The sequence below is a fragment of the Triticum aestivum genome, chromosome 2B (genome assembly GCF_018294505.1).
Source record: "Triticum aestivum cultivar Chinese Spring chromosome 2B, IWGSC CS RefSeq v2.1, whole genome shotgun sequence".
Classification (NCBI taxonomy): Eukaryota; Viridiplantae; Streptophyta; class Magnoliopsida; order Poales; family Poaceae; genus Triticum; species Triticum aestivum.
Genome location: NC_057798.1, coordinates 83,146,627 through 83,164,154, shown reverse-complemented (window position 1 = coordinate 83,164,154; position 17,528 = coordinate 83,146,627). Strand labels below are relative to the sequence as shown.

At 46.0% G+C, this 17,528-nt stretch overlaps 1 protein-coding gene and 1 non-coding gene across 5 annotated transcripts; both read left to right on the top strand.

Annotated features, from left to right (window-relative positions):
- The first annotated feature begins 9,781 nt into the window (after positions 1–9,781).
- TRNAG-UCC (transfer RNA glycine (anticodon UCC)) lies at positions 9,782–9,853 on the top strand. The gene has a single exon. It is a non-coding gene; the product is annotated as a tRNA-Gly (tRNA).
- Positions 9,854–9,914: 61 nt separating this feature from the next.
- On the top strand, positions 9,915–17,471 carry LOC123043608 (beta-glucosidase 5). 4 transcript variants are annotated; one of them, XM_044466109.1, is made up of 14 exons: positions 9,915–11,491; positions 12,039–12,330; positions 12,401–12,464; positions 12,801–12,859; positions 12,948–13,023; positions 13,113–13,184; positions 13,525–13,612; positions 13,731–13,989; positions 14,208–14,323; positions 14,392–14,606; positions 15,958–15,986; positions 16,368–16,470; positions 16,562–16,649; positions 16,768–17,471. In XM_044466109.1, the coding sequence occupies exons 2-14, from the start codon at positions 12,202–12,204 to the stop codon at positions 16,997–16,999; spliced, it is 1,530 nt and encodes a 509-aa protein (XP_044322044.1). In that variant the 5' UTR covers positions 9,915–11,491; positions 12,039–12,201; the 3' UTR covers positions 17,000–17,471. The 4 variants fall into 4 exon arrangements, with proteins under 4 accessions (XP_044322044.1, XP_044322045.1, XP_044322046.1 ...); XM_044466110.1 differs by lacking the exon at positions 9,915–11,491 and having other exon boundaries at positions 12,105–12,330; positions 12,382–12,464; XM_044466111.1 differs by lacking the exon at positions 9,915–11,491 and having other exon boundaries at positions 12,105–12,330; positions 12,382–12,464; positions 12,730–12,859.
- Positions 17,472–17,528: the final 57 nt, after the last annotated feature.

Sequence of the window (17,528 nt, the reverse complement as noted above, 5' to 3'; positions counted from 1 at the left end):
AAGTCCGTCCGAATCATGTTAGCAATTTCCGCATACTATGATTATGAGATATGGAAGATGGACATCAAAACGACATTCCTTAACGGCTATCTTAAGGAAGAACTGTATATGATGCAGCCGAAAGGTTTTGTTGATCATGAGAATGCTAACAAGGTATGCAAACTCCAGCGATCCATTTATGGGCTGGTGCAAGCATCTCGGAGTTGGAACATTCACTTTGATGAGATGATCAAAGCGTTTGGGTTTATGCAGACTTATGGAGAAGCCTGCGTTTACAAGAAAGTGAGTGGGAGGTCTGTAGCATTTCTCATCTTATATGTAGATGACATACTTTTGATGGGAAATGATATAGAACTTTTGGACATCATTAAGGCCTACTTGAATAAGTGTTTTTCAATGAAGGACCTTGGAGAAGCTGCTTACATATTAGGCATCAAGATCTATAGGGATAGATCGAGACGCCTCATAGGTCTTTCACAAAGCACATACCTTGATAAGATATTGAAGAAGTTCAATATGGATCAGTCCAAGAAGGGGTTCTTGCCTGTGTTACAAGGTGTGAAATTGAGCTCAGCTCAATGCCCGACCATGGCAGAAGATAGAGAAAAGATGAGTGTCATCCCCTATGCCTCGGCTATAGGGTCTATTATGTATGCCATGCTATGTACCAGACCTGATGTAAACCTTGCCGTAAGTTTGGTAGGAAGGTACCAAAGTAATCCCGGCATGGAACACTGGACAGCGGTCAAGAATATCCTGAAGTACCTGAAAAGGACTAAGGATATGTTTCTCGTTTATGGAGGTGACGAAGAGCTCGTCATAAAGGGTTACGTCGACGCTAGCTTCGACACAGATCTGGATGACTCTAAGTCACAAACCGGATACGTGTATATTTTGAATGGTGGGGCAGTAAGCTGGTGCAGTTGCAAGCAAAGCGTCATGGCGGGATCTACATGTGAAGCGGAGTACATGGCAGCCTCGGAGGCAGCGCATGAAGCAATCTGTATGAAGGAGTTCATCACCTACCTAGGAGTCATACCCAATGCGTCGGGGCCGATCACTCTCTTCTGTGACAACACTGGAGCTATTGCCCTTGCCAAGGAGCCCAGGTTTCACAAGAAGACCAGGCACATCAAGCGTCGCTTCAACTCCATTCATGAAAATGTTCAAGATGGAGACATAGATATTTGCAAAGTGCATACAAATCTGAATGTCGCAGATCCGTTGACTAAACCTCTTCCACGAGCAAAACATGATCAACACCAGAACTCTATGGGTGTTCGATTCATCACAATGTAACTAGATTATTGACTCTAGTGCAAGTGGGAGACTGTTGGAAATATGCCCTAGAGGCAATAATAAAATGATTATTATTATATTTCCTTGTTCATGATAATTGTCTATTATTCATGCTATAATTGTGTTATCCGGAAATCATAATACATGTGTGAATACATAGACCATAACATTTTCCTAGTGAGCCTCTAGTTGACTAGCTCGTTGATCAACAGATAGTCATGGTTTCCTGACTATGGACATTGGATGTCATTGATAACGGGATCACATCATTAGGAGAATGATGTGATGGACAAGACCCAATCCTAAGCATATAACAAGATCGTGTAGTTCATTTGCTAGAGCTTTTCCAATGTCAAGTATCATTTCCTTAGACCATGAGATCGTGTAACTCCCGGATGTCGTAGGAGTGCTTTGGGTGTACCAAACGTCACAACGTAACTGGGTGACTATAAAGGTATACTACAGGTATCCCCGAAAGTATCTGTTGGGTTGACACGGATCGAGACTGGGATTTGTCACTCCGTATGACGGAGAGGTATCTCTGGGCCCACTTGGTAATGCATCATCATAATGAGCTCAATGCTACCAAGTGTTTGGTCACGGGATCATGCATTACGGTACGAGTAAAGTGACTTGCCGGTAACGAGATTGAACGAGGTATTGGGATACCGATGATCGAATCTCGGGCAAGTAACATACCGATTAATAAAGGGAATTGTATACGGGATTGCTTGAATCCTCGACATCGTGGTTCATCCGATGAGATCATCATGGAACATGTGGGAGCCAACATGGGTATCCAGATCCCGCTGTTGGTTATTGACCGGAGAGTCATCTCGGTCATGTCTGTGTGTCTCCCGAACCCGTAGGGTCTACACACTTAAGGTTCGGTGATGCTAGGGTTGTAGAGATATTAGTATGCGGTGACCCAAAAATTGTTCGGAGTCACGGATGAGATCCCGGACGTCACGAGGAGTTCCGGAATGGTCCGGAGGTGAAGAATTGTATATAGGAAGTCCAGTTTCAGCCACCGGGAAAGTTTTGGGGGTCACCGGTATTGTACCGGGACCACCGGAAGGGTCCCGGGAGTCCACCGGGTGGGGCCACCTATCTCGAAGGGCCCCATGGGCTAAAGAGGGAAGGGAACCAACCCCTGGTGGGCTGGTGCGCCCCCCTTGGGCCTTCCCCTGCGCCTAGGGTTGGAAACCCTAGGGGTGGGGGCCGCCCCACTTGGCTTGAGGGGCAAGTCCCCCCCCCCTTGGCCGCCGCCCCCCCTTGAGATGGGATCTCTAGGGGGCTGGCGCACCCCCTAGGGCCCCTATATAAAGAGGAGGGAGGGAGGGCAGCCGCACCCTAGTCCCTGGCGCCTCCCTCTCCCCCGTACCACCTCTCCCTCTCGCTGAGCTTGGCGAAGCCCTGCCAAGATCGCCGCTACTTCCACCACCATGCCGTCGTGCTGCTGGATCTCCATCAACCTCTCCTTCCCTCTTGCTGGATCAAGAAGGAGGAGACGTCTTCCCCAACCGTACGTGTGTTAAACGCGGAGGTGCCGTCCGTTCGGCACTAGGATCTTCGATGATTTGGATCACGACGAGTACGACTCCCTCAACCCCGTTCTCTTGAACGCTTCCGCTCGTGATCTACAAGGGTATGTAGATGCACTCATCTCTCTCGTTGCTAGATGACTCCATAGATTGATCTTGGTGAAGCGTAGAATTTTTTTTATTTTCTGCAACATTCCCCAACAATCGGAAGTCACCAACATGAGCACGTCGGCGAGGACTCCTTGCATGGCGGAATTACCATCATCGGCGGTCACAAACGGAGAAGGATCGAGGCTGGAAGGAGGAGATCTAGCGGAGAAGGGTCAGATGAGGGTGGACGGAAGATTGGAGGCAGGGGAGGAGACGCAGTTGCCGCCTGGAGCAGATGGCGGGGGTAGCGGGAGACACGAGACAGAAGACGGTGCAGGCGAGGATGGAGACTGGGACTTCTATGGCCCAGAACTAGATCTGGAGGATCAGTTTGCGGGGGTGAAGCTTCATGGTGAAGAGGAGGATGATCTGGATCTGTCAAGAGAAGTAGAAGACTTGATCGGGGACATGCGATGGCTAGGGCTTTTCCGAGTCCACACCACCAAGCCATTTAGCCATGCAGCGCTGTTGAGGCAGATGAGGAACGCCTGGGCTGCAACTCAGGGTGTAACTTTCAATATTAAGGGGCCAATCTCTTATTGTTTCAATGCCATTGTTTAGGCGATTGGAAGCGCATCATGGAGGGGGGTCCATGAATCTTTCGTTATGCTCCTGTGGTCATTCAGGAGTATGATGGCTTTACAGATGTGGCAGAATATAAGCTGAATAAGGTGCCGTTGTGGGCGCGAGCAAAAGGGCTGTCGGATGGCCTAACAACCCTTTTACTCGCGCCCACAACGGCCGGCAGCCCTTTTGCTCGCGCCCCTAACAACCCTTTTACTCGCGCCCACAACGGCCGGTAGCCCTTTTGCTCGCGCCCATAACGTCACCTTATGTGCGCAAGAGACTCATATGGGTTGATGGTACAGTAAACGTGCAAGGCCAACCTATACCAAATCTTGCTGGCAGGGTGGCAGGGACGGTTCTAATGCTAGAACAGGGAGGAGGGGACGCATCACAAGCAATCCCTAACACGCCTGGAAAGGTACCGATTGTGAAGAGGAGGAGGCAAGATGGAGTAGGGGGAAGTGAGTATATGGAGACAACTATTGGGCGGCCTCCTCTGAGGAGGACCGCCGGACTCAATGAGGATACTTTGTTGGAATTGTCATGGGATTGGCGATCCTGCGACGGTCAAGGAGCTCCGTGATCTAGTGGAGGCTTGCGCGCCGGCGGTGCTTTGCATAGTGGAGACACAAATCGCGAAGTGTCGTGTGGAAGGCTTGGCGAGCAATTTAGGTTTTACAGGTAGATTTGGAGTTGATAGTAGAGGTAGAAGTGGTGGGCTTTGCTTATTTTGGAGGAATAATGTAGTTCTTGAAATAAAAACTTATTCTCAGTATCATATTGACTCGGTGGTTAATGAACCGGGCAAGGAAGCGTGGAGGTTATCTGTCTTCTATGGTGCAGCGAGCAGGAACATGAGGTATAAAACATGGGATACTATGAAAATCTTGCTAGGAGAAAATGATCTTCCTTGGGTCTGCATGGGAGACTTTAACGAGATATTGCGGCAGGAAGAGCAGATGGGACCCAACGAGAGGGACAGTGCACAAATAGAAGGATTCAGGGAGGCAGTGGATGTGTGTCAGCTAGCTGACCTGGGCTACAAAGGTCTAGACTGGACGTTTGAGAAAAGAGTTGCTGGGGGGGGGGAGTATTGTAGAGTCCGACTTGACCGTGCCCTAGCTACGGCTAGTTGGTAGTCTATGTTTCCTTTTGCCACTGTCGAACATCTTACGGCGGCTAAGTCCGATCATAGCCCCATACTACTCTTGAATGAGCTGGAAGCAAATAACTTGAGAGTTTCCCTGAAGAAGCCATTCCGGTATGAATGTATGTGGGAGACTGACAATACTTTCGGTGCAACGGTGCAGCAGGTATGGAACCAAACACAACCGGCAACCATAGTGGCAGAGCTAGCCAGAAAACTGACCTTTGTGGGCTCGTCGCTGAAACGCTGGGGGCGGGAGACGTTCGGGTCTGTACGACAAGAGCTGAGAAAGTTGCGCCGTAAACTAGCAAAATTGCGAGCAGATCCCCATAGGGTGGGGCCGGGGGAGGAAGAGAAGAGAGTACAGGATCAGATCGTGGAGCTGTCCTACCGCGAGGAGATCATGATGAGACAACGGTCTCGAATAAACTGGCTCTCGGCAGGAGATCGCAACACACAATATTTTCAGAGAAAGGCAAGTGGGCGGAGAGCCAAGAACACAATTAGCCAGTTCCAAAAATCTGATGGGTCTATGGCTTCGGACCCAGGGGAGTTGGTTGGGATGATAAATGATTTCTACAAGAATCTATACACATCCGAGGGCTGCATAGGGATTGAAGAGGTACTGTCACATATACCAATCAGGGTTGATGCAGGTATGAATGTTAAGTTAAACGCCCAGTATACAAACGAGGAGGTAAAAGAAGCACTCTTTCAAATGTGTGCCAGACAGTTTTCCTGCACATTTTTTTCAAAGGAATTGGGAGCTTTGTGGAGAAGAGGTAACTAGCATGATAATCAGGTTGCTCAATGGAGAGGACTCACCGGAGGATATCAACCGTACGTTCATCGTTCTTATTCCTAAGATCGCTAGTCCAAAAATTCTAGGACAATTTCGGCCTATAAGTCTTTGCAATGTGATCTACAAGATTGCATCTAACACTACTAGAAAAAGGGCTGCTAGTGGCGCACCTGTTTTCGCTACTAATGGCGCACTACAGGTGCGCCACTAGCACCACGCCATTAGATTTTTTTTCTAATGGCGCACCTAGATACTAATGACGCACCACATAGAAGTGCGCCATTAGTAACAATATTTTTTCAAAAAAAATTCAAATTTTTTTTTCAATTTTTTTTAATCTCACTATGGCTTAATCTCAGGTCAAATCGCACTTCGTGGTCAAACTTCCCGAAAGGTCACCCATCCTCACACTACTCCAGCCCAAGCACGCTTAACTTCAGAGTTCTATCCAACCCAACCCCAGCAACAACTCACTTCACAGGCACTTGTTGACATATTTAGCATATCAATCCTGTTATACCTTTTGATGTCTAGGACATTGTTCATTTTCATGACTATGATGAAATTTTGAAAAATATTTTAAACTTCCCGGTCATATTACGTATCATTTTTTGAAAAAAAATTCAAAAAAAAATTCAAAACCATTTTTTTTCTGTTACTAGTGGCGCACCACATCCACGGTGCGCCACTAGTAAGTTTGAAATTTTTTGAATTTTTTTGCCTCTAGATCTTGAAAGCCCCATAACTTTTTTCTGTTAGGTTTTTGGGGATTTTGAAAACGTTTAACGGGGTTCCCCCAGTTAAATTTGGATGTAACTTTTCGAGTAGATGATTTTTCATATAAAAAACTTTTTCATCCGAGTTCGTATGCAAAAGTTATGCCAATTTTACAAATTTCCAGAGAGATTTTGCAAATAAAGTTGAAATTCATATTTGTAAATTTTCCCAACAACTAGAGCACATATCACATGGGAAACTTATTTTATTTTATTTTTTTGACATTTCCATCATTTTCTTTTATTTTTTTTAAAACTGAAAAGGCGATCCACGGGGGGGGGGGTGCATTCGGTGTTGGGGCAAGTTAGTAATGGCGCACCTGGGGTGGTGCGCCATTACTAGTTTAACCACACCCACGGTGCGCCATTATAGTTTTGAAACAAAATTAAAAAAATTGATATTTTTTTTGATTTTTTTTTTTGAAAAAAACTTAGTAATGGCGCATCAGTGGACAGTGCGCCATTACTAGTTAAAACTAGTAATGGCGCACCGAGTCATGGTGCGCCATTAGTAACATTTTTTTTACTTTTTTTTTCAAAAATACTAATGGCGTACGACGGATGTGGTGCGCCATTACTATGTCAATTAGTAATGGCGCACTATACAATGGTGCGCCATTAGTAATAAATTTTTTTTATGTTTTTTTCAAAACTACTAATGGTGCACCACACACCTGGTGCGCCATTAGTAATATATTACTAATGGCGCACCGAGACATGGTGCGCCATTAGTAATATATTACTAATGGCGCACCGAGACATGGTGCGCCATTAGAATATAGCAATGGCGCACCACATCACAGGTGCGCCATTAGTGGCCATTCCATCTATAGCCCTTTTTGTAGTAGTGTAAGGTCTCAGCAAATAGGTTGAAGATCATTCTCCTAGAGGTAATTTCTGAAGAGCAGTCGGCCTTTGTGCCTGGACGTCTGATCACAGATAATTTTATAACTGCTTACGAGTGTCTTCACTATATGAAAACAAGGCGAGTCAAAGCAAACATATTTGTAGCACTGAAGCTGGATATGATGAAGGCGTATGACAGGTTGGAGTGGTCATATCTTAAAGCAGTCATGTTGAAACTGGGCATCATCCCTCGTTTCACTGAAACAATAATGAGGTGCGTCACTTCCGTATCTTTTTTGGTTCTGTTTAACAGGGAAAGTCTACAAGATTTCAGCCCCTCGAGGGGAATGAGGCAGGGGGCCCAATCTCCCCGTATCTATTTCTTTTGGCTGCGGAAGGACTATCATGCTTGTTGAAAGACCAAAGCGCGGGTCTTTGAGGACTTTCTGGTGCAGATACAGCACCGGCTATTAATCATCTCCTTTTTGCAGACGATAGTCTTTTGTTTTTTGAAGCTAACAGGGAAAATGCAGCTCGGGTTCGTGATCTCTTAAGAACCTATTGTGATGCCTCGGGATAGAAAATTAACACGGATAAATCCTCAATCTATTTCAGTAAGGGTGTCCCGGAAGCCACCCGAAATGAGATAAAGAATGTTTTGGATGTCCAGAATGAGTCACTTTCGGAGAAATATTTAGGCCTACCCACGGACGTAGGCACAAGCAAAGAAGGGAGTTTCCGATATCTGAAGGATAGGATTTGGAAACATATTCAGGGCTGGATGGAGAAATGCTTGTCTGCAGGGGGGAAGGAGGTGTTAATTAAATCCGTCGCACAAGGTATCCCGACATATTCGATGTCATGTTTCAAACTACCCAGAGGCCTCAGTGAACATATAAACAGTCTTCTTCGGAAGTTTTGGTGGGGATGTAAACAAGGTCAGAGAAAGCCTGCATGGGTGTCATGGAAGACAATGTGCAAACCAAAACACATGGGCGGAATAGGATTCAGAGATATCGAGCTCGTTAACCTAGCTTTGCTTGCAGGATACGGAGTCACTGAGTGCGCGCGTGCTAAGGGCGAGGTATTACCCAAACGGTAACATCCTTGATGCAGTTTTGGGAGCCCATCCGTCCCAAGTATGGAAATCTTTGGTGGAAGGAAGGGATCTTCTGACCCTAGGACTGATTAAAAGAATTGGCACGGGTGCTGACACGCACATATGGGAAGATAATTGGCTTCCCCGGGACTACAAGCTGAAACCGATATGCCCCATATCGGCCAATCCACCTATACATGTTTCTGAACTAATTGATGTGACGACCAGAACATGGAACAAGCAGCTGCTAATGAAGCATTTCATAGGGCCGGATGTGGAAGTAATAATGAATATCCCATTGAGCTCGCGGGTACAACCTGATTTTTGGGCGTGGCATTATGACATAAGGGGGACGTTCACTGTTAAGTCGGCGTACAGAATGATCAGTGGCATTAAACATCAATGAGAAGATTGGCTCGAGCATAGGCCGGGTCATTCAAATACAGGAGTTGAAGGGAAATCGTGGATGGAAGGTGCAAGTTCCATCAAAGGTCAAGATTTTTGTGTGGCGGCTGGCACATATGTCTCTTCCAACGGGTTCAGTACGGCATGAACGCAAAATGGCGACAACAGCAGCATGCGGTCTATGTGAAGAGGAGGTTGATTCGTGGTGCCACTCTTTGTTTGAATGCAGGATGGCGCGGTGCGTGTGGGCGCTCGGAGATGAGGAGATTCTTGAGCATGTGATATCTAACAAAAGTGACGATGCGAGGCTCTGGCTGTTTTGGTTGTTTGACACGGTGAATCAACATGACCTTGCGAGAGTTTTGATTACCATGTGGGCAATATGGTAGCCTTGTCGTAGAGCGATACATGATGATGAGTTTCAAAGTCCCATGTCCACGATGTGCTTTTGTAAACCGATACTTGCAGGATTTGGAAATTGCCACCACAAGGACATCGACGAGACAGCTACAGGCTGCGAATCCAAGAACTCGTACATGGATCCCACCTGGAGTAAACGCGGCGAAAATTAACGCTGATGGTGCTATTTCCCGCCAGGGCACGACGGGAGCTGCAGCCGCTGTCTGCAGGGATCAACACGACAATTACCTTGGAGCATCGGTGGTGGTATTTGATGGGCTGGTTAACGCTCCATGCCTAGAAGCCCAAGCATGCAACGAGGCTCTTGCCCTAGCGCAAGATTTGATTCTGACACATGCAATAATAGCGTCTGATTGCGCTCAAGTTATACAAGAAATCAACAGAGCTTCGAGTTCTTCTTTTTACGCTTTAGTTTTGAATGAAATTAGAGATAGAGCTACAGATTTTGTTAGCACTACTTTCCGGTTTGAAAATAGGGAGGCAAACTTTGAAGCACACGCCTTGGCAAAGGCGGCTTCGTCACTCCCTGCTGGGCGCCACATGTGGCTAGGGAACCCATCACACATTATTTGTATTCCTTCTGTGATTGTTGAATAAATCCCTAGTTCACCTCAAAAAAAAGTAATGGACTCTACATAATCAAACATTCACTCGCAGAAGACTAAGCTGGATGGTATGCAAGTACGCGCTTATAACTAAGCTGTATCGTGAAAATTGGCACAGCAAGCGTCTGTAGTCCAACGGTTAGGATAATTGCCTTCCAAGCAATAGACCCGGGTTCGACTCCCGGCAGACGCAGCTTTTTTTTTGCCAACCTCTACTGCGGACTCCTGACTGTTTGGACGCTTCTTTTGTTCACAACGCTGGCCAAAATCACGCGAAGCGCAAGACCAAAATGGTGAGCTGACCGCTCTCTGCGGCGCCCTCCCACGGTTGCCCGCTCGCACGCCGCGGCTGCCCCGGCATCCGCGCCGCCACCCGGTCTACCCATCCACCACCTTCCTCCTGCTCGCTGCGGTCAAGTGCGGCGCGCTCGCGAGCGTGGCCCGTCGTCGCCAACTCCCTCCTCAAGCTCTACTGCGGCCTTGGCCTCCGGCCCCACGCGCGCAAGGTGTTCGACCCGGGCGCCGCCTCATTGAACGCAATGGCGTCCAGGCATGGGCACATGGCAAGAGCGGCGACCTGCCGGCAGCGCGGGAAGTGTTTGCAAGAATGCCCGAGCCGAACATGGCGTTGTCTCGGAGCGCGACGGCCGACGCGCCGCTCGCGCGTGCAGGGGAGTGAGTTCGGCGAGGCGCTGCACGCGTTTGATCGGGTGATGGGGGGTGGTTTCATGCCGAATGTGCCGGTCCTGGTGACCGTGCTCCCGTCTTTGTGTTGTTGAGTGTGGTTGGTGGGTCCGTCGGTATCTGGAGATGGAGGGCTTGCAGGGAGGCAAAGGGATGGCATGGTTGAGGCCACGCCGGTGGACATGTACTGCAAGTGTGGGTGCATGGAGGAGGCGTGGTGTGTGACTGCGTTCGCCGCCGTGAAGTTGTGCTGTGGAATTCAGTGACCGGAGAGCTTGCAATGAATGGCCATGGTGAGCGTGAACTTGAGTTGTTCCAGAGGATGCTCGGAAAGGGTTTTGTGCATAACCAGTCGTCTGTTGCGGCTTTGTGCACGTGCACCCACACAGTTCGTGTGAATTATGGGAGGAAAAATTCTCTAGTCGATGCATAACCACCGATTCGAGCCAGAGAGGGAGCACTATGGGTGCCTAGCTGATCCCCTTGGGCGTGCAGGACAATGGCGTGGAGGAGGCTGAGACTCTGCTGTTGGATATGCCAATGGAGCCATGTGCATCCCAGTGGGGTGCACTGATGCCGTCATGCCGGATGCACAATAATATTGCTGTAATGCTGTTGGCGAACGTGTAGGGAAGTGGCTCATTGAGCTAGAGACGCAACATGGTGGGCGTTATGCCTGCCTGTATGCAGTCAATGGTCGATGGAAAGATGCAAGAGCCATTCCGCAGAAGATGGTGAAGGGAGCCAACAATGAAGCAGGTTTGAGCTTAATAGAGTGAAATGGTTGGTTCCATGAGTTGCTTACACCCCGGAAAATGCAGATCTATGCACTGTCGGAAGATACTAATATCTCCTACTGGTGTAAGTGCTTGTGAGTGTGCAAGAGAAAAAAAAGAAAAGAAGGATCTGCCTCGAGCCCTCAACGTCTGACAGCAGTGCCTTCTCTGTCAACTGGCTATCTACGGCGGCTTCATGTCCTCCGGCGGCAAGAATGCAAGCTAGCCACATGAACCCCATCACACTTCTTCTGCACATGTTAGTGTTTGTTCTTCTGCAGCGACTGTTTGTTCTTCTGCAGCGACTGCTGGTGCTGTTCAACTGCAACTTATTGTTGCCATAACAAGAACCTGAAGGAGAGGACAGCCAGGTAGATGCTGATGCTCAATATCCACCCCGGTCATAGTTTTTGGCACAATATCCACTTATGCATTCTCATGATCCTTACTCCTTTCTCCTGTGGGTGTGCTCCCGTAGCTCTCCCCTAAGGAACTAGGATAGCTGAACAGTTTCCCCCCTCGCTTGCTAGTTTTTCCTTTCATATTTTATTTTGTTGCTTATTTCGCTTTGCCTTTCGTATTTTTTTGCTGTAAGACTTGCGTTGCTTCGAGGTTTTTTCTTCTAATACAAAATGACGCGCACTTTCCAGGCGCATATTCTAGAAAAACAAAAGATCCTTTCTCCTGCCATCCTTGTGATCAGCATGGGGCTTCATTATTGAATTGTGCCTTTTCTTAATCCGCTGAGTCTCCAGCTAATCTCTGACGCACTAGGCCAACTTATTTATGGGCATCGTGCGGTCCTGAAGGGCCAGTTGACGCACAGACAATGAGCGGGGAAAAATTATGTATCCTGACTCAGGATAAGTTATTTTATTAAATAAAGAGTTAAGTGCGTGACTCCGTCTCTTTGTACAGGGTCTGACAGGCATGAAGGCAAAGCAAGCACGGTGTACATGGCAGTTGGACATGCCTACACTTGTGAGCTACCGTATTTATTTGGCTGTATGAAGATGAGGTTGAGGAGAGTTGGCATAAATCCTTCCCCAAAGGGCACAGATCAACACAAGAGGATAGATACATGGGTGCTACTGCTTTCTTGTACATCCTGCTGTCCCTCTGGGTTCAGGGCGCAGCTGCCATTCTTGGCTTCACAAGAAGCGATTTTCCCCAGGACTTCGTATTTGGATCTGGAACCTCAGCATATCAAGTAAGCTGATGGAATCTTGTTCCCCTGAAAATCATCGTCTGCTAAATTTAGATATTTCATTTGCATATAGTATGAGGGTGCTGTTGCTGAGGATGGCAGGAGGCCAAGCTATTGGGACACTTTCACTCATGCAGGTAAGTTGCTACTATCTATTAGTGCAATTTATCTTTCTGGTTTTGATGTGCTGCCACGCCTCATTAAATTTTCGGCAGCAGGTTTCGTAAAAGGAATTGATAAAGAATGTGTTTATTTTAGTTTTTGTATTTGAAATGCCTAACAAATAGAGTTTGGCACAAATTTTGGTCCATTTTCCTGATGAATGCAGTAGAAATTTGGGACCAGTTCCCTCTCGGACAAACATTTCCACATAAACATTTTTGTTTTGTTTTGTTAAAGCAGAGCTAAACTGGACATGGTAATCATAGCCGCACAGGTTGACCAAGCTGGCCGCTGTTGATTTGTTTTGACAGGTAAAATGCCAGACCAAAGCATAGGAGATGTTACTGCAGATGGGTACCATAAATACAAGGTAAATGATAAGAGCAAAATGTTCTGCTGGTGTATCAACTGTAGTAATACTTCAGCAGTTCTCAGGTTTAGTAATTCCGATATTTCAGGAGGATATCAAGCTCATATCTGAGACAGGTCTAGAGGCCTATAGGTTCTCCATCTCCTGGTCAAGGCTCATTCCAAGTACATAATTCCTCACAAGGTCCATCACAAAAAGCCCTTTCTCAATTTCGTTTTTTTCTAACTATTTCAGCAAAATTTCTGGTTTGCAGATGGGCGTGGAGCTGTCAATCCAAAAGGGTTACAATTCTACAATAACATCATAGATGAGCTTGTGAAACATGGTAATTGTTCTTTCTATTTCTCTATACATGTCCTTGGCCTCAGGAGTCTCCACCAAATATTTGTCCATTCAGGGAATCAAGTGTAGTTGATACAATGCTTCTACCCCTACTTTAATGATTTAGAAGAGGTCATGTGGTTGTAACATGTCATATGATAAGGCTATGCATACTCATTTCTCATTAACTCTTTTGTAGAATTAGTTTTCTCTTTGTATGTGTGTGTGGTGGCCTGGTGGGCTTAGGACAGACATAGCAGAGCGAGTGGAGTATATATTTTCATCTTTGAGCATCCAAATGCAGTTATGGCTTAGGTATGCACCAACGAAGTTTATTTGTCCAGGTATTCAAATACACATCACACTTCACCATCTAGATCTCCCTCAAATTCTTGAAGACGAGTATGGTGGATGGTTAAGCCCCAGAATTATGTAAGTTTATATAAGGGTTCACAAATAAATAATTTCTCTCGGAGCGGCAATTTGTAGTAACAGTGACATAATTAAAACGCAGTGGTCCTATTAATACTTTTGTATCTGCAAAATGCAGCGAAGATTTCACGGCATATGCGGATGTTTGCTTCAGGGAGTTTGGAGGCAGAGTCACTTACTGGACTACAGTGAACGAGCCAAACATTGGTGCAGTTGCCGCTTACGGCAGTGGTCAATTACCACCTGGTCGATGCTCAGATCCATTTGGAATAACAAAGTGCACAGCTGGGAACTCCAGCACTGAACCATACATAGCAGTTCATACTTACTTATTGGCGCATGCATCAGTTGCCAGACTGTACAGAGAAAAGTATCAAGTGAGTGACTTAGCATCTTAGCGGCTAGCTTCTTCACAAACCGTGAGCTTTATTAACATCTTAGCTTAGGTCGTTGGTGAAGCCAAAATTTTCATTCCATTACACGCTAAGCATTTCATGACTCATCTTTTTTGCATGCTTGATGTTTCAGCACCATATTCCCTTTTTTCCTTCATAGCTAAAGAGTGTGGTCTCACTGAAGGAACTTATGGATGCAGGCTGTGCAAAAAGGACTTGTGGGCATAAATATCTACTCCTTCTGGAGTTACCCATTCACAGATTCCACCGCGGATTTAGAAGCAACTCAAAGATGCAAGGACTTCATGTTTGGCTGGTATGATATTTATCTCCATCTCTACATGGGAACTATGCATGTTGGGAGCCTAACTGCAATACTGACAGGATACTAGAGCCTTTGGTGTTTGGGGACTACCCAGAAATGATGAAGAAAAATGTTGGCTCTCGTCTTCCATCGTTCACAAAAGTCCAATCTGAACTTATCAAGGGTTCTTTTGATTTTATCGGAATAAATCACTACTATTCTCTTTATGTGAGTGACCGCCAGACAGAACCAGGTATCCGAGACTACAACAGGGACATGTCAATTTATTACAGAGGTATCCACCTATGTAATTCTTTTTCTCGAGCACGCCTGGAAGCGAGTCAATTTCACTAAGATAGCCTGTGTAAAAAGAAGCACCTTTCTTAGCCTATGCCTCAGGGCTCAGGTCTTCGCGCTCCAGACTCTTGCGCTATGTCCAGTTTGGCGAAGCAAGACATTATCACATCATTCATGTCCTTCATCCCTTAACCGCACACCTTCATATTTTCGTTGTTGGCATTCATGTTGGCTAAAAACTTGGCGTCGGAAGCCATGTCGACCTTGGCGTCCATTGCCCTGTTGTGCAATTTGTATCGTTGGCTTTGATTCATGTCCTAGGGAACTAAGTGGGTCTGGGTTGGATCTAGGGGTTCCTAACAGGAGGACAGGGGGGGGGGGGGGGGGGGGTACCCTGCTGAGGCTGCAAGTGACACTATTTTGCTGGTCTGCTATGCTGCTGTCGGCGCTACTTTGCTGGTATCGCTGTGCTGCTGCTGCTGCTGCTACTTTGCTGTTGCTGCTGTTTTGCTGAGAGTTGAGAGTGAGAGATGAGAGAAACGGAAGATGGTGAGTGAGAGGGAGACGGTATTTCAGAGATGAAGAGTGAGAGAGAAATAGAATTACAGAGGGATGTGTTGTTGAGAGTGACAGAGATTAAATTACAGATGATGATAGCTTGAGATAGATTGTTGATTCATTGGTTTTTTATGTTCTTGTGTAATTGTGGTGCTTGGTGTTGTTTGTTTGTCGGGCAAAGATGAATCACTACATTGATTTGTTGAACGAGCAGAACACCAGTGCTATGTTTCACTTTGAATTTTAAAATTTGGATTTGAATGTTATTGAAGTGTGTGATGTTAAAATGCGAGAAGTATTATATCTATGCGAAATTGAAGTTTAATTACAGTGTATATGCACACACATCGGATAAATAGGAGAAGGAAATTATAAAGGAAGTAGTTTTTAGGGAATCTGAGTTTGCACACTATCTCTCGAGCCTTCAAAAAATTATAAAGGCTACCTTTTTCAGTTCTAAAGGATTCATTTTTTGAGAGAATCTGCTGGAGTTGCTCAAATTAGGTGGAGCTGGCTAAGGCTGGCTGTGCCTAGCAGATGGGTTAGCGACTCACATGTCATGAATTATCCAAAAATATAGCTGTCTAGTCTCTCTCTAAAAGGTATAGTTTCTCCATCGAGTTATATCGTTTTACCATAGTTTTCTAGACGACAACACTGTTGTTTGACCATTTTGATCCAATGTTTTTCTTCATAACCTTAGTAAACGAATACAATTTTTTCTCCAACAATTCTACTTTGCAGTTATGTGCCTTGGTTACCCTAACTAGATATTTGTTTCTATTCTGCAGCTTCTAGGACAGAACCGCCAGCTGGGCAGGTAAAACCATGTCATCAATGCTTTTTGTGAAGAGTTGCCAACTCCAGTTCTTTGAATTTTTTTTGTTTGTGCATCTATGAGCCACTTGGGATGATCTGAAGTGTGTGTGTGTGTGTGTGTGTGTGTGTGTGGTGGTGGTGGTGGGGGGGGGGGGGGGGGGGGGGGGGTCGTTAACCCAGTTTTGATAATTCGGGGTTACAGTACTAGAGAGTTGAAGAGTGCAATGTACAGTGAACCAAAATGTTTTCTGCGCACCATTCAGTTAGAAATACCAAACTGGCTTGGAGATTAAATAAGAAAAACACGCATCAAGCAGATGTGATCGAGGTTGACAAACTGATGCTGATTCCTGACAAAGTTACGGTCTCTATTGGTCTGCAGGGAGCCCCAACAAATGTTCCAAGTGATCCCAAAGGGTTGCAACTTGTCCTCGAGTACCTGAAGGAAGCCTATGGGATAACTCAACTTTATGTCCACGAGAATGGCAAGCACATATAGTTTAGCAAGAAGCAAACCTATGTTAACGAACCAAATATCTTCCTGAATCTCAGTTGTATTATTCTTCGTGTCAGCAGGTGTGGGGTCAGCCAACGATAGCCTTGATGATACTTACAGGGTCGATTACCTGCGCAGCTACATGGGAAGCACACTAGATGCAATAAGGTTAGCAATCTTCAGCACACGGCTCCATATCTCTCAGCGGATGCTTAAGACTCAGAAAAGGAAAACAAAGATAAAATTTGGTTTTCCACCACCCCGATTGACGCTCGTTGTTCTGCAGGAATGGGGTTAATGTGAGGGGTTATTTCGCCTGGGCACTCATGGACCTATTCGAGCTCCTGGCAGGATACGAGTCCAAGTACGGCCTGTACCGCGTGGATTTTGATGACGAAAGGAGGCCACGGCAAGCCAGGCTCTCTGCTCGCTGGTACTCCGCCTTCCTGAAAAAGAATGGATCCTCTATTCGAGTATCAAGGGCGCAGGAGGACCTAAGGTTGACGACCGTCTTCTAAGTTTGGTGCTCGTGCGTCACATGTATGTATGCACGCACCTGTCGAAGTCTAACAAAAGGCCACTCTATTGAGCAGCAGATTCTTCAACTTTATTTTCTGAAAATAAAGGGGCGTGAGAGGAAGAACTGGCAGCCAGACGGCCCGGGAAGAAGTATGTTTAGCTGACTTGTGGGTTGTTTTGTCACAACAAGGGTGACTTCCCTGCTATTTGTAGGAATTGCAAGTCAAACATTACAAGTGGAAGTTGATGGCGACGAAAACAACCTAAGGAACTAACCGAGGATGAAAAACACAAGTTTAGTTCCCTTTTTTAAACTCATGAAAATTGGAAAGTTAGTTGGTTATGGCTGTTATATGTTCTGGATCAGATAAATTTTGAAAGAAGAAGTCTTCTTTCGATCCTTGAACTGGTGCCGTCTTGGTCTTGGTCATATTAGTTTTGAAAGGAACATGTTTTCTTTTGACCCTTCTACAATTTACCTTTTTCTTTTCTTTAGAATGACCTGTAAATTTGCTCAAATTTGACAGA